We start from the raw sequence: 20,688 nt of genomic DNA, 5'->3' as shown, positions 1-20,688 counted from the left end.
ATGCATTTAGTTTTCAAAATTTACTTCAGAATTATTTTTCATGTTAAATAACAGTATCTACCTCACTGGGAGATGCAGATTCAACAAGTGTTAATACATATAAAGGGACTAGAACAGTGTGGCTGGTAAGGTAAATATTCAATAAAGTTAATTATTATTTTTAAGCGACAAAAGTCCAACTTGAGCTATCTTTAGAAAAGAAGGAGACTATTGGTTCATGTGACTGATAGCCCTGGGGCAGAGCTGGACCCAGAGGTCTGATGGTGCTCTGTCTCTCCCCATGTGGAGGACGCTGGCCATCCGGGACTCAGCCTCCAAGCTTAAAATCCCCAAAAGGAAGAGGGCGTCTTCCCCATAGCTCCAGCTGAGAAGTCTTGGAGAGGGCTCTAACTGATGTAGCTTTGATCAAACACGCATCTCTGGACCAAACACTGTGATGGGGGGGGATACCTTGGCCTTGTACCCCTGTGGTCAGCCCACCTGATCAGTGTGGAATGGATTTTCTCCTCAGGAGAGAGTAATTCTGTCTCTAGAAGATGGGAATGGGATGCTGTCTGGAAAAGCAAAAACAGATGATTCTGTATCTCCTTATATTTTAAGTTCTTTGAGGTATTTCTTTGTTGCCTCCGTGGATGGTCCACGTTAAGTTCTTCAATAAGGACTTTTCAATAAAAATTTAAAAGTTGGCTTGCCAAACTTTTACTTTGCCCATTGTGTCAATCAGAATTTGTAGGCAGATTGTGGAAATCCCTCTGGCTAGCTTAGGCGGAGAGGGGCTCAATACCAAGAATCAGGGAGTTCAATGCTGACAAACTGTGAGAATTGGAGGAGCAGGCTGTAGTGTGTCCAGAAAGGACTCCCAGAACAACACACAGACCTGGCCTGCTGAGGGACTGCTGCCTATGCCTAGTCAAACAGCCTGCTGCCCCGTTTGCCAGCTCCAGGTCCAACTGGCTCCTACATGGTCTGGAAAGTAACAAGCCTCCACTTGGACTGTTGGGTCTGGGACCTCATTACCTCAGCCATACTCCTTACTAGCAAAATGGATGCCCAGTACAATGCCTGTGATCGCTTGGGCCCCCTCTACTTCTGCTGCGGAAAAACCAAGCATTTCCATGCTAGCTGAAGAAGCAAAAGGGGGAGGTGGGATCCACAGTGGAGGCTGGGAAATGTAGCCTTCATTTTCTAGACTCCAGCGTGCACCCGGGCACACCATAAGGGGGTCAGAAGGGAATGGAGTGAGCCAGTCAACTTAGGAAGAACATTGAAAAGAAAATCTCTACCATCTACTTTTACATCATTTTAAAAGGAAAGAATATTTTTTTAACCCTCCAAAAGCACAGAGGACATAATCTGACTCTAAAGCACAGGTGGTAACTCTAAACTGATTACATATATGTATATATATGTATATATATTATGTACACAAGCAAGTTTATATTTTTCTCATGTCACTGATTTTTTTCACTGGATTGTTGAAGATCTTACCACAAACCAACCCTAGATTAGCCCTAGGGAAATCCTGCTCTACTGGTAGACAGAGAAAACGAAAGGAGGTGAAATGCAAATACATAATTTTTGCTATTTCTTGATTAGACTGTCTATGTTTGATGGGAAAGAACCTGAAGTTGTATATGGTAGGGTGTTGTCTTGGATTATGCATAAATTTTTATTATTTATTTCCTTACCCCTTCAGCTTCCCACCTGCCTTCCATTACTTCCCTTCCCCCCACCCCAAATTGTTCTAGCATCCCATAGCTGGAAATGGACTGGGCCTGCTTTTCTCAGGCTCTTGACTCTGGCCCCCTAATCTCTATATTTTGCTGCTCCCCAGCTGTTACTTGAACACCAGGATGCATATCAGGCTGGATCTGTGTTTCCTGATGCGTTTTACCCCAGCATCTGTGAAGGAGGTAAGGTAAAGATTTGTAGACCAAACAATGTCACTTTTACCTGGTTAATAGGAATGGCTATGGCTTTAAAAAGTAGCACGTTCTGTTTTCCACTATTGTTGGTCAATGACTTAGTTCACTTAGTTGCATTTTCCATTTAACCAACACTTATCTGCTTAAGCATAGGAATTCTGAAAACTTCAATGGTTCTAAATGCCCTTACTTGCTTTACTGCTTTGTGGCAGAAGAGAAAACATTTTGAAAGAGATCTAAGGTCTGAGTTTTTGTTCCTTCTATACTGTCTGTTAACATGTGACCTTGAAAAAGTCACTTCCATGCTGAGTCTCAGTTTCCACATCTGTAACAAAGTAAAAATGGTGCCTGCTTTGCTCCTTTACTGGATTTTTGTTGGTATTAATGCGTATTTTGTCAAGTGTTATGCAAGTCTAAGGAAGTGTTATCAGTAAACTGGGCTTATGAGTGTATCAGTTAGGGCCCCAGCAGGCACATTCAGACTGAGTAATTTGAGGGAAGTTTTTATAAGGGGACCACTTACAGAGGTATGAACAGGATGGAAGAAAATTGTAAGGGATAGACTATGCAGGGGAGGGAGCAGTTCCGGGAACTGCTGACAGAGAGCTGTGTGGAGAGGGACGCTTGATGGGGGCCAGACCTTCAGTCAGGGACACAGCTAGCTCACTGTGACCCCACAGAAGTGGAGCTGGGAGAATGAATACCCCAGCCTGTCTCTCCTCCTTTTCTCCGGTGACTTGTTGCTTCTCTCCATTGGCCAAACCCAACCCAATCAAAGCCAGAGGGCAAAGAAGCCAGTTGAAGTAGGTCACCTCCGAGGCACTGTGCAGGGTGGAAAAGGATGGCGAGTGGATCAACAGGGGTGAACAAAAGACATCCAGTACACTAGATCATCGCATAAACGGTTTTTGGAGTCTCAGGGTCATCAGCCATTATCCCCCCCCTTTTTTGTTTAAAGTAATACAGTGATGCCTTTAGGGTATCAACAAAAATATGTAGAATACAAAAGTTTCATCAGGAAAGCTTTATTGCTCATACAGTTTGCAAACCAGGGAGATGCAGCCTTGAGAACAAATCGAAAGTACGCTCTCGGGGTAGACCACAGGGTTTTTTTTTTTTTTCCGAAAGCCTTCTGGTTCTTCAGTTCCTCTATAGAAACTGCTGTTCTAAAATCAGCTTTTTCAGACTTCTGGCCGTCCATCAGGAAGGAACACTCCTGCAGGTACGGGTTGTGGTTTTCCTGAGGACAGAGTATGTGACTGCTCCTTTGTCCTGCATGGTCACCAGACGGTTTTAAATCCCAGTTAGCCACACAGAGTCCATTTTGTCTTTTTCTTTTCTCTTGCCCCCTATCTTTTGTTTTAATTTCTCAAGGGTCAGTGAAATATTTAAGGCTGCTCACTCCTATGGTTATGATCCTGGATAACTAAACTTTTGTATTTCTCATATTTGTAAGTGGTTTTCTTCCTGTTTCCCTTTTGGTCTGTTAGCTATCATTTCTCAATCCTATAATTTTGCCTGCGTGTTGCGGTTCCTCTGTGTCTAACCTATTGTATCTCATTTAGCATTTCCCAAACTGTCTTCAGGGGGCTCAAATGTCTCTTGAGATTTTTACAGTTCCTTGTTATCTTACATAAAAAAGAAAGAAAAATGGGTTTTTTTGTCAATTAAATCTGAGAAATATTACTTAACATATGCATTTTTAGAGACAGATATAACACACAATAATAAAGGTTCTGAGAAGAGTTGGAAAGGAATGAAAACTATCTAGCATTTTCCATTTTTTTATAAACCCATAGATTCTCCTCTTATCAGGTGTAAAGATTGGGACCAGTATATGACTGAACCAAAAAAGTCAATTAGAAAGAAATATAAAATATATAATGATTGCAAGGGATTTGAATATCAATTTCTCTTATATTTTTATGAATTTTTGCAAATCTTCTCTTTGTCTCATCCATACCCATTTCAGCAGAAGTTCCCTTTTTCTTTTTCGGTAATTCACTTTTTTTACATCTTCCCGAAGCACTTAACTTTCTTAGATACTCAGTTGCCGAAGAAACAACTCTTTGTTTTTGTACTCTTGTGTTTCCTCAGTTTACCTAATATTGAATTAAATTCTATAGTAACAATAACAAGGACAACCTGGCTTAAACAGGATTAGAAACAAACTTGGCTGATACTCAGTAAGCTAAGGCACAGCTGTGGGGACAGAGGCGCTCCTGCCTAGGGGCAGTGGCCTGCTGGCTGCCAGGTGTGGGGGTGGGGAGCGTGTGTGGGGGTGGGATGTGGGCTGGATCTTTTGCTCCCAGTCAGTATGATTTACAGAGGAAACAGAGAGCTTTGGGTAATGGCAGTTTGGTTATGTGGAGGTTTGTCAAAAGAGCTACCACTAATTCTGGAGTTTTACTGTATTCTGCAGAATAAGAATTCTAAGTTTTATCTCTGGGAAGACTGTTGGAGAAAATCAAAATTCTTAGTTATAAGTTCTTTGAAAATCATTTTCAGAAAAACCCATGATTTAAAGGTAGTGAGGCTGTTTTTACTTTAGCGGCAGCATAAAACATTTGAGCTGAGGGATCTGAACTCTGGAGTTTGCTTTCCGTTGCCCTCGTGACATTTGACATCCCATGAAGAATTTGTGGCATTTGGACGTTTAGAATAGGTGCCAGTTCCTGTCTTTCCTGCCCCTCCTGTGGGGATAAAAAGCTCCGTGGGACACCCAGTGGCCCACTCAGGTGATGCTCAGGGCCTGTGCCATTTGAAAACTATTATTATAAATCCAAATGCTTGAAAGCCCTTGCAGTATCTGCTTTTGTCTTTTCTGCTATTAGGGAGGTTGATTGTGACGGACAAAGAGGATTGAAAACACATACACACACATACACACACGAAAATAACTTATTTCTTTACCTTCAGGGCACAGAAATTGAAAATGCTTCCAGCCTCTATTGCAGCCCAGGTGATAGAGATGCTGTGAGCCAGTTTAGGCCCCTTTCACTTTCGGCTGGCTCTTGTGTTCTAGAAGCTTCCTTGAACATCAACAGAAGAAACTTAAGAGGCTTGGAGGGAAGAAGGAGAAGGAGGGACGCAGCAGTGCAGCAGGCGGGGGTGGAATTTGGCTGAGAATTTCCAACTTTTTAAGAAAGAATCCTTTGGCCTGCTTTTGTTTTTGTCAGGAAAATTCCATGACGTGTCTGAGAGCACGCACTGGACTCCATTTCTTAATGCGAGCGTTCATTATATCCGAGAGAACTACCCCCTTCCTTGGGAGAAGGTAGGCATGGCCCTCTAATCCTGAAAAATTCAGTTCCAGACCTGCCAAGTCCTGTTTTTCACCTGCATTTACCCCATTTGTACCCCTCCCCCTCCCCATGCTCTGCGAGGGCTATTGACCACTGTACCTTCAGCACCAAACACAGTACTTGGGAAGTGGCAGATGGCTAGTTAATATTTGAATAAATTATTTTAAAAAAATGTTTGGAGTATGTCACTTGGTCGTTTTGCTCCAATAGTAATTAATTCAAGCACTTCCAAGGTACTACAAAACTTTTCAAAAAGTCAAAAGACATTTCAATTTTGTGGTTTTTGGGGAACTCGAAACTACAATGTACCTGCCTCTGATTTTTTTTTTTAAGTCTCAATAATGGAAACGAATTCATGCTTATTGAAACTTTTCATAGGATTGTTATAAAATAACCCAAACACACGTGCCTCTAACTTGCTGATTTGGCAGGACACAGAGAAACTGGTAGCTTTCTTGTTTGGAATTACCTCTCACATGGTGGCCGATGTCAGCTGGCATAGCCTGGGTATCGAACAAGGATTCCTCAGGACCATGGGAAATGTGAGTACCTATCTTTAAGGTTAATGACTTTACGAGAGCGACACTGTCATACCCAAGATCCCAAACCAACCCTTTTAAAGGAAAGGAAAACTTTAGGTTATTCAGATGTCATGTGGAAACAAGACTTCTTGTCCAAAGTGGTACTTGTTAGATTTTCATCTTTTTCTATGCATTCTTCTTCTTGCTACCTGGGTAAATTTATCCACATGGCAGAACAACGAACATGCATGAAAACAGCAATAGAAGTGACATTCTGGTTTAGCCACAAACAGTGTTGAAAATTTTATTTTATTCAAGCTGTATCTTAATAAGACATGAATACCTACTATTTGGTTCTATTTAAAAGTAATAGTTCCACGTGTTTTTGTTTTTTCCTCTTTAATTTTCTATATGAAGATGCCATATTGTCAAATTGACAATTATGCTTTTATCTGGTAACTTAGCTTCTGGAAGCCCCCTCTGGTCATTCATCGATATTAATATTATTCTGTGAGAAGTTTAAGCTTAGACTCAGCAGAGATTTTGTGTATATCTTATTATATACAAAGGTCTAGAGTAGCTTTCTCTCTTACCAGACATTAAGTGTACAACTCAGCTGCCAATATAATTTTTTATTAAGAAATAAAATAATAAAATTGTTTCTTTGAAAATTGAGTCCGTCCATTATGCATCCCCAGCAATTCCTTGGGTTAGGCTGTCGTCTCCCCACTACTCGCTTGATTGTGGGGTAGGAGTTTGGGCTACAGTTTGTGATGTCGACCAGCTGGTTCTCTTTCTTTTTCAGATTGATTTTCATGGCTCCTTTCCTGAGGCGCATTCGGCTGGTGATTTTGGTACTGTTTATATGTACTTGCCAAATTTCCTTTTGCAGTAGTTATAGTCTACTTGTAATGAAGTCAATACTGTACATTAAATACATGTTTTTTAAATCATATCTTGCCAGTAGCACATACTGCTTTCTATTTGAATGTTGTAGTTCATTCAGAGTACACAGATACCTCATTTAACATGGAGACGTACTGCTGAAAAGTTGTGTAGATTGGGTATTTTTTTGGTTAAAAAAATCACATTTTATCATTGACTTGTATCATAATTTTAGAAAAGCTTTTATATTAGGTTAAAAGTCATTACCTAGTGTCTACTAATACATTAGCTTTAAATTGGTAAACTTCATCTTTTTTTCTGTAGGAAATTACTTTTAAATATACAAACTAGATGGTGAGTGGTGTTGGTTTAAAAGAACTCTTATGGTTCATCTTTCCTTAAAGTAAAAAACATTTTGGTTATATGGGTGATCCTTTCTTAATTCATATTTCACTAGCTACAATTTTAGGAGATCACTTTTTCTTAAAGATATGCCTATACCGAACAAAATGAACAGAAACTTGTAACAATGTGAAGAACTAATCAACTGGATTGTGCAAATTTGTGGTAAAAGAAGCCTGCTATATGTTGTCACTAATCCACCAAATGTAAATATTTTTCTCATCCCTTAGGAGGAGATGTATTGAGCCAATTTGAGTTTAATTTTAATTACCTCTCACGGCACTGGTAAGAGCGGTGTACATTTACTTACTTTTATTTTTATTATTATTTTTTTTTAGGAAGATTGACCCTGAGCTAATATCTGTTGCCAATCCTCCTCTTTCTTTTTTTTCCCCAAAGCCCCAGTTGTATATCCTCGTTGTAAGTCCTTCTATGTGGGACGCCACCATAGCATGGCTTGATGAGCGGTGTGTAGGTCTGTACCCAGGATCCGAACCCACGAACCCCAGGCCACCGAAGCAGAGCGTGTGAACTTAACCACTATGCCATTAAGTGGCATTAAGTGCAGGCTGCCCTGCAATGTCCATTTAAATATGTGATAGCTAATGGCATTTAGGATCTTGCTCCTTTTTTCTTAGAAAATATAACTTACAATGTAATTAGGAGTCTTCTGCATTTGCAAATTGAGAAGTAAAACTGCAGATTAGTCTAAGTAGTTTCTTTAAAAACATTTGTGAATTATACCAAACATATAAAAAATGTATAATTATACATAAAATATGATGATGCACACCTGTGTAGCCACCACCCAGTTTAAGAAACAGAGCATTTTTGGTCCTCAGAAGCTTCTTGCCTTTCCCCCTTTAGCACATCACCTTCTGTCCCACCAGGGGTAGCCACTACCCTAGGTTTCCTGTTAATCATTTGGTGGCTTTTCTCTATAGTTTTACTACATATGGATGTATCCATATGTAAAATATAGGTTTTCACTTTAGGTAAGTAGAATTACGCAGTATGTATTCTGCAAATGTTTTGCTTGAAATTATGTTTGAGATTTAATGGTATTGATATATTCAGCTGTAGTTTGTTCATTTCACCACTGTGTGGTCCTCCGTTGTGTCTATAACAAAATGAACTACTCCAGACTAATGTTGATGGATATGTAAGCAGTGTTAAGTGTTTTTGCTTTACACATAGCGTTGCTATGAACCTTTTTGTACACACATTTGTGCACCAGAGAGGAATCTCTCTCAAGTAAGCATCACCAGAAGTGGAATTGCTGGGTTGTAGGGTTTATGCATGTTTAACTTAACTGGGTAACCCTAGACTCTTTCAAAATGGTCTTCCCACTCTAGACTCCCATCAGCTTTGCATAATAGTTCTGCTTCTTCTGCGTTTTCCAGTACTTGGTATTGTTCACCTTTGAAGTTTTTCTATCATTTGGTATGTAGTGGTATCTCATTAAAGTTTTAATTTGCATTTCCCAGATTGCTAAAGAGCTTGAACATTTTTTCATATTTTATTGACCATTTGTGTTTGATTTTAAGTGACCATCTTGTTCAGTTTTTAGCTTATTTTTCTGTTGGGTTGTTCTTTTTATTTATTTGTGAATGTTCTTTGTATATTAGAGCTTCTGATCTTTTGTTTATCCTTTATTCGTTACAATTATCTTTTTACAGTTTGTGGCATGTCTTTTTACTTATTTATGGTGTATCTGAAACAGAATTTATTAATGTTGATGTTGTTGAATATATCAGTCTTTTCCTTTGTAACTTGTACTTTTGGTGTCTTATCTAAGAAATCCTTCCCTACCTTGAGGGCATGAGGTTATTCTTGTACTTAGCCTTCTAAAGCTTCTATAGTTTTATTTCTTAATTTTATGTGTTAATTTACCTGGAGTTAATTTTTTGTATTTTCTGAGTTAGAATCTAATTTTATTTTTTCCTGTAGAGATAACTAATTGTCCTAGAACTGTTTATCAATAATCTACCCTTTCCTCTCTGATCTGTAATGCCCTCTCTGACATAAATTAAAATTCCCTATGCATGTGCGCCAGTTTCTGGGTTTTCTATCACATTCTATTGGTCTCATGACTATTCCTGAGCAATACTGATTTTTTAAATTACGGTGGCTTTACAGTATGTCTTGACATTTATTAGGGCAGATCTCCCAACCTGTCCTCCTTTTTGTTCAGATGTACCTTGTCTATTCTTTTGCCTTGGCTCTTTGAAATAAGTGGTGGGATCAAGTTGCTATGTTCCAAGAAAAGCCTTGTTGGAATTTTCATTAGAATTTTGTTGAATATAGAGATCAATTGGAGGAGAATTCATAATTTTGTAATATTGAGTCTTCTTATCCATATATATGCTATATATTTTATTTGTCTCCTTTAATGACTTTAAGGTTTTATAAATGTTTCCATCAAGACCTTACATGTTTTATTAGATTTAGTTGCAGAGACTTTATATTTTTATTTGCTACCATAAATGGTAATTTTTGGTACCAGTTATATTTTCTAATTGATTTGCTGGTATATGGACATGCAAATGACTTCCTAATTTTGATTTTGTATCTAGCAACATTTCTAAGCTATCTTGTTAATTTTAATTTATCTGGAGATTCCCTTGAATTACGATATAAAATCTATAAATTATGACAATTTTTGCTTTTCCTTTTCAATCTTTATACCTTTCATTTCTTTTTCTTGCTGTATCACACTGGCTAATATTTCTAGTGCAATAGAAGTAGTGATATTGAACATACTTATCTGGTTCCTGATCTTAAAGGAATGCTTTCAAGATTTCATAATTAAGTGTAATGTTTGCTGTGGATTTTTATGAATATCCTTTATCAAGTTAAGGAAGATTTCTTCTATTTCTAGTTTGCTAGTAGTTTTATTATACATTAATTTCATATGTATTCAACTCTTATTCTGCATCTGTTGAGATGGTTGTTTCTTAATTTGTTAATATAGTGAATTATACTAACTTATTTGCTAATATTAAATCAACTTTACTTCCTGGAACAAAACCAATTTTGTAATGATATATCACCTTTTTTATATTTGTTCCATCTGTTCTTGCTGTTTAAGGGTTTTGCATCTATGTTTATGAGTGAGCTTGCACTGTGATTTTCCTTCTGTCCTTGTTTGGTTTTGGTATCAAGGTTATGCTGACTTCATGAAATCAGGTGGGGGAGTGTTCCTTCCTTCTCTATTCTCTGGAAGTCTGTGAAAGATGAGAATTTTGATTCCTTGACTGTTTGGTAGAACTTGTCTCTAAAGCTACTTAGACCCAGTGTTTTCTTTCTAGGGACTTTTTAGAAAACTTCTTTAATGATTATAGGACTATATAGGACTGTACAGTTTTTCAGTTTTTTTCGTAAGAAGTTCTATATTTTTCTAGTACTTTTCCATTTTATCTCAATGTTTAAACATTTAGGCATAATATTGTTCATAATATCTTCTTCTTATCTTTTTTCTCCTGTTTTATTTGTACTCATGTTCCTTTTGTTACCCATCATGTTGTTTATACTGCTTTCCCTTATATTTTTAAACAATTAGTCTCATCTAATTTTTCAATTTTATTGTTTTAAAGAATGAACTTTTAGCTTTATTTATCCTATGTTCCTTTTATCTTGCATTACTTTTTACTCATATATTTATTTTCTTCTTTTTGCTTTCTTTGGGTTCCTGTGAAATTTATTGAATCTTGACTTAAAATCTAGCATGTGATCAATTTTTGTAAATATTTCATATGTGCTTGAAAAGAATGTTAATTCTCCAACTTTTGGCTAACTGTTATATGTATGCTTATTAGCTTAAGCTTATTAAATTTATTATTCAAATCAAAGGATTTGTAAGCTATTAATAGTCTTACTATATGTTTTTTATCAGGTTGATCTAACAATTATTGAGAGAGAAATTTGTTAAAAAATCTCCCCTACGATGGTGGATATTTTCAATTTCTCCTTGTAGTTCTGTCAAAGTTTGTTTTATATATATATATATATATATATATATGCTTCGAAGATATGTTATTAGGCACATTTAAGTTTCAAAATCTTATATCCTTCTGGTGAATTAAATCTTTCCTCATGATATAGTGACCCTCTTTATCTCTAATAATGCTTATTGCCTTCAAGTCTACTTTAGCAGATGTTGTAGTTCCACTGGTCCTCTTTTGGTTGTATTTCATGGCATCAACTTTCAGGAAAAGAAATCAGCTTTATTGTTAGATCTATCTGCAAGGAAACAGGAGGTATATTGCTCTCAGATCTGTCTCCTTGATCCAAGGCTTGGGGCACAATTTATAGGATGAAGGACAGGGTGGTTTGAAGTGTGGACATAGATGATTGGAGGTAAGGAGAAGTGAGGTAATGATTTGTGCAAGTGTAGTCAAACTTCATGCCTCTTCATAGTATGCGTGTTCACAAAATGGCAGCATTACCACCATCTGAGGGGGGAGTTTTTAACTCCTTGACGTCCAAACATCACTTATTTTTTTATCAAGCATTTGCGCAGGACCTGTTGATGGGTTGGTGGCCTCAACCAGCCTGATCTGGACAAAGGGGTCTCAGTTCCTGAAAAATCACTCTTACTCTGTTGATAAGATGGGGTCAGTTGAACTGGTCCTGGAGGACCCACGGTCACACCTTGAGGCACTATTAACCTGGGACCACTTTAAGTTTCCTTCAACCCTTGAAGTTTTTCTAACTACACAGATAACACCAATGCAGGACAAAACATTCATGGGGCTGGGTAGTGGTTACCAGCTCAGGGGGAGAGATACCTCTCCCCGCCCATCCATTGCCAAGATGAAGACATTGCTGTAGCTTTTTGTATGTTGGATTTACTTCTCGCTAACACTCATCCAGAAAGTGTAGCTTTTAATGTAGTTTCCCCAGAGATGGTCCACTTTGGGTGGTTCCTGTGCTTTCTCTCCTGTCTCCTGCTATAGCACGCAGCCATCAAAAAACCTCTGGCCTCCCAGGCTTTGGCAGATGTACTCAGGGCAAAAGCTGACTTTTCTACTCACTTTCCTCCTGAAGTTTCCAGTTTCAGTTTGTTTTGGCCTTTGGAAAATTTTCACTTTCTTGCTAGCTTGGTGATTCATCTAATAAAATATTTTTGTTATTTTTGTCAAACCTTTTAAACTTTTTGTTGGGAGGACCATTCCAGTGGACATCTCAGTAGATTCTTTGTTGTAAATATACTAAAATCAGGTTTTATTGATTACGATTTGTCTGGTATATTCTAAAGTTTTTGAAATGAAGATAAAAGATGATTTTCTGTAAATCTAATTTTAAGATGCTGCTCTTCTTCCAACTGAAATAACTAATATCTGTGAAGCAAAAGCCTGACTTAGAATTCTTTTCATTACCTTACACTGTGTACTCTAAAAGCAGACGCTTGGGGTGCAGAGCCATTTTTGGGGTTTTTAAAATAATGATTCTTGAGAATAATTAAATTAAAAAGAATAAAAATATATTGCTCCTTGAACTCTGAATTGACAAAGCTAAACATCCCTTTTATACCTTGTAGTTAGTTTCCTATCTTTGAGCCTACCTTCATAAATATTTAAAGATACCACTTGTTTGCTCTGCAGCATTGGGCAAATTATTTAACTTTTCTGTGCCTTAGCGTCCGCTGTGCAAATTGGGAATATGATAGTGCCAACCACCTGGGGTTGGTAGGATTAAAAAAATGGTCCACGTAAAGCCCTTTGCATGGTGTCTGGCACAATAATCATGGAATAACTGGTAGCTACTGTTAAAGTTTGCTATATATATGCTTTTATATATATATATATGCTATTTATCTTCATCTTCAGAATCAAAACAACTCTTATTCCGGTGCTTTTCTCAGGTATGTGCCCACTGAAGATCTACTGGAAATTTATAAGAAACTCTATGGCCGAGAAGTCATCACGAAAAATGCAATTGTTGACTGTTCATACCTTCAGTTCCTGGAAATGTAAGTGTAACCCGCAGGAAAATTTGCAGCTGATTTTATTGTGACTTCCTTAACACGCTTTTCGATGTTTTCGTTTCCTGTGAGTGGATTTTGGCTTTATGGACTTTGCTTATTCAAAAAGGCAGTTATATGATAGTGGATGCGTGTGGGTGGAGCTTTTTCTTCTTTATTTGCTTCACTTCTTTGTGGAAACCACAACTCACAGTCCAAATTATTGTTTACGTTGCAGGTATGGTGAGATGCTAGCTATTTCCAAGGTAAAAGCTTCATTCTTCAAAATCTTAGTTATAAAGGTAGCAGGAGAAGCGCCTTATTAATTTGTGTACTTATTTTTCTTTCCCTTTGCCATAGCTTTATCCCACTTATTCTAGAAAGTCACCATTTTTGGTGGAACAATTCCAAGAATATTTCCTTGGAGGACTGGATGATATGGCGTTTTGGTCCACTAAAATTTACCATCTCACGAGCTTCATGTTAGAGAATGGGACCAGGTGAATTACTCTATTTCTTCTACCAACCACTCCCTGCCTTGCTACCCCCATCCCCGACATAAATCTCAGGGTTTTCAACTGATCAAATGAAAACAATGTCTCTTGAAGTTCTGTCCTATCTTCAAGAGGGAAAAGGATGGAAAACCAGTCATCTCAAAACTCTGATTAGCACCCATCTGGTTAGATTTGCTGATGTCTCTCATGTTTTAAGGGTAGAGAGACAGTTATTGCAAAATCTGTGGTCTGTGAGAAATGGCTCAGGTGGGAGGGAATCAGCTTCCCCTGCTTTGCTCCATCTGTTTCTTTTGGGAGAACCCATGCTGTGTGCCGAGCGAGGTGCTAGCTCTCCACAGGCTCCACCACGGCCATGGCGATCCTCCTCTCCATCCCGACTGACCTCTGAGTTCGAGGGTTTCAAAGGGGACTTTACCTAACCTGCCCCCCATCCCCCAAATAAAATCAGAAATGAATGCGTTTGTAAAGCACAGCCTTCTGTTGGAATTTGACGTCTAATCCAGATGGGACAGCTGCTCAACCTCCAGCTCCTTTGCTGCTCCTTGCCAGCATGCCTAGGACAATGATCAGAGACTCAGCTGGCGAGAAGGCCAGGGTAGAGTGGGATCGTCCCCAATTCCAGCTGTAATAGACCTTTCCGCTCTCACAGAATCTACTTGATGGTCTGACAGAGCCATAGTTCCCCTCAAAACCTGTTTCCAACAGTACCAGTGAGTACGCAGCCCCTCACACACTGCTGGGCTGAGCAGGGTAGGGATGGGGTCCAGAGAGGGAGCACTGGAGGCAGCACCTGAGGCAGGGAAAGGGCGGGGTGGGAAACTTACGTAGCAGCCACAGCAGTGGGAGAGAGGGTTCTATGGTAGGAGGTGTCTGTTCCAGGTAAGGATCATAGGAGGGTTGGGGTTTATAAGTTCAGTGGCCTATATAGGCATAGCTCTGGGATATTATACACCAGATGATGTTCCTTTGCCATTAAAAATATTTGTTAGTATTCAAATAATATTAACCATAATTGTATATGGTGTTGATTTCAACAAAATTTCCTTCGATAAATTTGATATTTGCCTAGTAAATGTTAAACTTGTTTTAATGACTCAGTGAGTAACAATTTGGCAGAGATTAAAAACACATTTACATTAGTCTTTTTCTTTTTGCTGAGGACAATCTGCCCTGAGCTAACATCTGTGCCAATCTTCCTCTATTTTGTGTGTGGGTTGCCACCACAGCACGGCTGATGAATGGTGTAGGTCTGTGCCTGGGAACCAAACCTGCAAACCCGGGCTGCCAAAGTGGAGCACACCGAACTTAACCACTAGGCCATGGGGCCGTCCCCTAAATGTCACTTTTATTTATTTATTTATTTGGTGAGGAAGATTCACCTTGAGCTAACTAACATCTGTGGTCAATCCTCCTCCCTTTTTTTTTCTTTTTTTTGCTTGAAGAAGACTAGCCCTGAGCTAAAATCGGTACCATCTTCATCTACTTTGTGTGTGGGATACCTCCACAGCATGGCCAACAAGTGGAGTAGGTCTGCACCTATGAACCCAGGATCCAAACCCGTGAACCCAGCCCGCCAAAGTGGAGCACGCAGAACTTTAACCACTCAGCCATGGGGCCAGCCCCCTAAATGTCATTTTTAATAATGAGATAAACTTCAAGTAAAATCCCTAAGCTCCCCTTTTATAGCCATGGTTTTTAGGTGCATATGAATTTAGAGAGGATGGACTTTGAAATTTAAGAGACTTGCCACTCACTACTGAGTTATCCCAAGCAAGTTGCTAAACCTCCCCAAGTTTTGTTTTCCCAGCTGTAAAATGGGGACAGTAATAATTCCATCTTTATCAAAGGGTTATTTTAAGAAGTAAATGAGGTCACTTATGTAAAGGGTTTAGCATGGAGTAAGCACTTAACAAATGTTGGCTATTAGTATTATAATTCTTATTAGAAGGAAGTTAAGTTGACATTGGAGGGACCATGTTAGAGTGAATGACCTGAATTTGTTTTATAAAGTCCATGTGTAATGATCCTTAAAGTGGGAAACAGTTTTGGTGTTTGTTTTTGGCTACGTTGTCCAAATAGCTAAGGAAAGAAGATGTGAGCTGTACTTTATTCTTTAATTAGGAGGAAATAATTGAGAAGGAGCATATTCCTTGTCTCTTGACCTCTGTCCTAATTTACCGTGGTAGAAAATTCCATGAATTGTTGTGTGTTTACATGCACATACAAAGAAAGATTCATCAGAATTTATGGTAAATTTAGAGCAGGTTTCAAAGAAAGACAACACAAATAAATTCATGGCAGAAAGAACAATATATTTTCATATTATAGTATTTCTTAATTTACTCATAATAGGTTCTCTTCCAAAGCAAACTTATGTTACTTGAAACTCATAGTATATTTTCCTAACAAAATAGTGAAATAATGGTATATTCCCAGCCAGAACTCTACATGACTCCCAAAATATTTGTAACTGTAGTGCTAATGTTGTAAGGCTGCCACCTGAATCTTGGTGGTGGAGAAAAGAGAATTCAAGAAAAAACCTTTTCCTTTGCTTAAAGTTGCCACTAAGAATGACTTTGATAGGAGCAGTTTGCCTTCAGTTTCCTCCCAGCTCCTTTTCTGAATTCCTTTTTCCAGCAACTAGTCCTCCTTGCCATAATACCACCTGTGGTCAGCTCAGCCACCCTCATCGAGAAGGACTGGGGCCTCTTCCCGGTCCTGTCTGGCTAAGTAATGAACACCCTACACTTAGACTTTTGGAGGTGCTTGAAGTGCACCATCAGTGCTCAGTAAAATTCAGCCTTGAGAGGAAGGTAGAAAGATGCCTGACTCATCTGACTATTTCCCCAGTGACTGCAACCTCCCTGAGAACCCTCTGTTCATTGTGTGCGGTGGCCGGCGATCCAGCACCCGGGGGTAAGTGCATTCCAAAACTGTTCACAGAAAAAGAACGTCTCACCCGGAGGGGTGCTCAGTAGACACTGAAAGCATGGGACTTATAGACTGACAGATAGAGGTTCAGATTCCAGCTCTGCCATTGACAGCTATGTGATTTTAAACCAGTTGCTTAGTATGTGCAAGAATGGATGTCAGGCAATTAGCACATTAGGAAATTGCTCACTAAATATTAAATGGTAGTTAATAGTGTCATCACTTTCATTGTTGTTGTTATTGCTTATAAACTTTACCTAAACTTCACCCTGAAAGAGTATTTATCAAAGAGATAGGGTGGGGGGAAGACCTCTCTGGTAATTTCTGAGGAAGAGGGCCGGAGGGCCTGATTTGTATTCTAAGAGGTGGTATTCCCTGCGGGAGTCAGGTACCAACCACCAACCATTCATTCATGCACTTAATAACTGTATTAATATTATAAATACTTATTAATAAAATATAACAATAACATAATACAGATGATAAAATAGTATTTCCTCATCATCCAGGAACTACTTTAGGTTTTACAGACCTCATTGTGAACAAGACAGAAACAGCTCCTGCTCTCAGGACGTATGGGCTGGCGAGTGGATGGACTCTGAATAACTTCTTGTAAACACACTTGGCCCTCAGTATCCGCAGGTTCTGCATCGGTGCATTCAACCAACTGTGGATCCAAAGGCCTATGATGGTTGCATCTGTACTGACCAGACATAGACTTTTTTTCCTTGTCATTCCCTAAACAATACAGTATAACAACAATTTACATAGCGTTTGCATTGTATTAGGTGTTATAAGTTATCTAGAGATGATTTAAAACATACGGGAGGATGTGCGTAGGTTATAAGCAAATACAACGCCACTTTATAAAGGGACTTGAACATCGTGGATTTTGGCATGGGGGGGTTCTGGAACCAATCCCCCACAGATACTGAGGGATGATTGTACTCTTAAGAGCTAGGAAGGAAAAGTAGGGGGTGCCCTGGGGACGTACCACAGAGTGTCCTACCCAGTCACAGGAGAGCTTTCCAGGAAGAAGTGATGTTTCAGCTGGGTGCACAAGAGTTAGATACTCAGAAAGAGGGCAGTGCAACGAAAGATCCCAAGGTGAGAGAGTCTGGAGCTTCACAAGAATTGAAAATATGCAGAAAGTGTTCAGTTAAGCCCTCACTGCTTGCTTTATTTGAATTAGTTAAGTTTTTGTCTTAATTGGATTGAATGCCTTTAGACAGGGCTTGCAATCTCTAGATTGTCAGAAGCCCTCCACTCGCTGGTGTCTTAGGCAGGGCCCCCTTCATTCCTTGCTGCTGCCTGGCTTCCACTTCAGTCACTTCTGAGGCCTGCCTGGCTCCTCTAGTCATCTGGTTTATAGGCTGGTTAAAGTATATGAATTCAAAAATGTATTTTAATTGTATCATCAATTCTAGCACGTCCTTAAGATAAGTCAGTACATCTGCATATCGGTTTCCCAAACAGCTAGAGACCTATTTCTTGACTGTTTGTGTGAAATATTGAAATATCTTTGATTTTTTAGTAATCCGGAAGGAATTCAAACCTTTCACACTACAGAACTTTGAGATGATAGGAAATATCATTTTTTATAAGGACAGGCTTTTAAACTGTGGAAATGCATTTACTAAAAGATTTTGTGGAATCTCCCATGGAGATTTTTCTACAGTTTTGTTTTTTGTGTTGCTGTTCCTTCAATTTTCAGATGTTAAAATGTTGTGGTCTTTTAACCTGTGGTTAACCTCACTATATCCATCAACTCAGTCTTCCGGGGAGTGTTGTTTTCTCAGTCTTAACTATTTTACTGCTCTTTTTTCAACAGCTCAAAAGTACAGAAAAATTATTTTCATAGGAATTTGACTGTATCCCTCACTAAAGATATTAGAAAAAATATCAACTACACCGAAAGAGGAGTGTTATTCACCGTGAATTCCTGGATCTCGGTGAGAATTTTCTACTTTTAATGGAGAAAGAGGAATATGAGATTTCTTGTGATGATATCTTGTAGGGTCACTGGCTATTTAATCGTTCACTGAAAGTCACTTGGGCATGTGCCAGGCCAGCAAATATCCCTGGCCTCCAAATCTGGATTGTTCCAGAGACTTCCTGAGATGTGAGTCTGGACCTCAGTGGCCTTTGGCGAGTCTGGTGGAGCCCAAGGTGGCCCTGGGCCCCCAGGCCAGTCCTGCTTTGTCCTTAGTGCAAAGTGTGTTGGCAGGATTGTAGGCTCACTGCTGCATACGAAATTCATACAGGAGGTCATCTTTTAAGGGCCAGACTCTGCTGGTGGGGATATAAGACGAAAGAGAAATAGACTCTGACTTTTAGAAAATTTCAGTCTAATAGGGGTGATAAATATAAAAATAACCATATGTGAGTAGAATGCAACAAATACCGTGGTGGAGTAGGGGAGTAGTTAGATAGCAAGCATATAAATTTTATCTTGGAGGATAGCAGAGAAGGCTTCATGGAGGAGGTGGCATTTGAGTTAGGCCTTGAATAGTGGATAGCATTCATCAGTGAGCATGTGTTTCTGGCAGTGGGTTGGGAAAGTTTCGTGATGTTTGGGAATCTGAGTATTCTTGTCTGCCTGTAACACAGACAAGGGATGCAAGCTACTCTGAGAAGGTGGGGGAGGTAAGCAGGCATTGGACTGTGGGAGGCTGTTAATGTCAGAAGGGTTTAGACAACACTGTGAATGATGCCTCTGGGAGTTGGGCAGGGGCCTACGCAGGGACCACTTCATCGTGTGCAACCTGTGCAGTCACACAGAAGGGCCCCTTAATCACGCTTGGAAGGACCCCATGCTTGGTTTAACGCTCTGCTGGCACTGCCTTAAAATTAACTTTCGAACAAGGGCTCCAGGTTTTCAACAGCATCTTAATTTGGGTGTGGTTTGGAAGATGTTTTGGCATCCTGATGTTCTAGTTCATTCGTTTGAAGAAGAAAAAATATATGTATACACAAATAGAAGTATAGTTCTAGATTGAATGGACTTACCGTCTACAAAATTTTAGTCCATAAAAATTATTTTGTGCAGTTATGTTCTACAGGTTGGTACATTGGTACAGACCATCCTGATTTAGTTGGGTTGAGTCCCAGCTAACTCTTTCTTCCCATGCTAGCTCTGACCGCTTGGGCTATAACTGCCTTCTCTCAGTGCATATTGGGGGTAAGGACTTCACTCTTCTAATTGCCTGTTTGAACAGACCTTACTTGTTTATAGGAATTGATGTTTTATTTCTTAGCACTTGTAAAAACTTGTTTTCTTCATGAAAGTCCAAGGCTTTTGACAGGAAACAGTAGCTTTGTCGATTACCCTGTGTGCCTTGATTTGTCTGTAATGACTTTTTCCTTTCAGGATTCCCCCCTGTCCTTCATGTACCAGGCTCTGGAGAGGAACATCCAGATAATGTTTCCAGGCAGCTCTCACCAGCCATCGAAGCACATCTCTAGCCCGCTGGCATCTTACTTCTTGTCACTTCCCTATGCGAGGCTTGGTTGGTAGGTATAAGTTTATCTAATTCATGAATGTTTTCATCAGTTTTAATTTCATTCAGCTCTTCAACAAATGTTTTAGATGCCAGCTGTTAGCAACTTATTTTTCCAATCAATTCATCACCAACAAAAACATTGTTAATTTAGCGGTTAAGCTATCATGAAGATGAAACTATCTCCTTAAAATTGGGCCAAATATGTTTACATACTAGGACCTTTCACTTTATTAAAGAATCACAACCAAGTATTTTATGGAATATTTGTAAAGCTTTAATATTCTTGGAGTTATAATGTTACAGATATTTTGGAATCTGATGACGTTACAAGGATAAAAACAGACAGTGACTTTTGGTCTTCCCAGCCCCAACAGAGACATTCGAACCTTTGACTTGGTTTGTCCATCTCTGTAACTGGTAGGACATGGAATCTCCTTTAGAAACGTCCAGTAAACATGTTGGACATTTAATTTTTTTCCCAGAGCAAGGCACCCTATGTAGCTGGGGTAGAAATAAAATGGTATACTTAACACAAGCCTGTCTTTGATCAGGTAACAGATTGAAATGAGCTGAGCCAATCAGAAAGCAGCCTGTGCCATTGGCTGGAGGTGAATTTCAGTTCTCAGGCTGAGCCCAGGATTGTGCTCTGGCTGCTCTGGGTTTTGCATATGGGACACGATGCTTTGTGAGGATGCTCTTCATCTGCTCAGGTTAATATGGTCCAGAAATGCCCAGA

General features: G+C 39.2%; 1 protein-coding gene across 5 annotated transcripts in view; it reads left to right on the top strand.

Annotated features, from left to right (window-relative positions):
* Positions 1 to 20,688, top strand: part of GPLD1 (glycosylphosphatidylinositol specific phospholipase D1) — a 50,494-nt gene that overhangs the window by 9,101 nt on the left and 20,705 nt on the right. For 3 of the 5 annotated variants that reach the window (XM_014734216.3, XM_001497536.5, XM_014734215.3), the window contains 11 exons: positions 1,835 to 1,913; positions 5,105 to 5,202; positions 5,662 to 5,772; positions 6,557 to 6,605; positions 7,269 to 7,323; positions 12,905 to 13,012; positions 13,242 to 13,269; positions 13,364 to 13,503; positions 16,369 to 16,434; positions 18,281 to 18,401; positions 19,820 to 19,962. In XM_014734216.3, the coding sequence (XP_014589702.2) occupies positions 1,835 to 1,913; positions 5,105 to 5,202; positions 5,662 to 5,772; positions 6,557 to 6,605; positions 7,269 to 7,323; positions 12,905 to 13,012; positions 13,242 to 13,269; positions 13,364 to 13,503; positions 16,369 to 16,434; positions 18,281 to 18,401; positions 19,820 to 19,962 (998 nt within the window). The remainder of the gene's footprint in view (positions 1 to 1,834; positions 1,914 to 5,104; positions 5,203 to 5,661; positions 5,773 to 6,556; positions 6,606 to 7,268; positions 7,324 to 12,904; positions 13,013 to 13,241; positions 13,270 to 13,363; positions 13,504 to 16,368; positions 16,435 to 18,280; positions 18,402 to 19,819; positions 19,963 to 20,688) is intronic. The other 2 variants (XM_070244149.1, XM_070244148.1) reach the window with 1 other exon arrangement.

This window comes from Equus caballus, chromosome 20 (genome assembly GCF_041296265.1).
Source record: "Equus caballus isolate H_3958 breed thoroughbred chromosome 20, TB-T2T, whole genome shotgun sequence".
Taxonomy (NCBI): domain Eukaryota; kingdom Metazoa; phylum Chordata; class Mammalia; order Perissodactyla; family Equidae; genus Equus; species Equus caballus.
The sequence above is the reverse complement of the archived record's forward strand: the minus strand, read 5'-3'. Positions and strand labels throughout refer to the sequence as shown.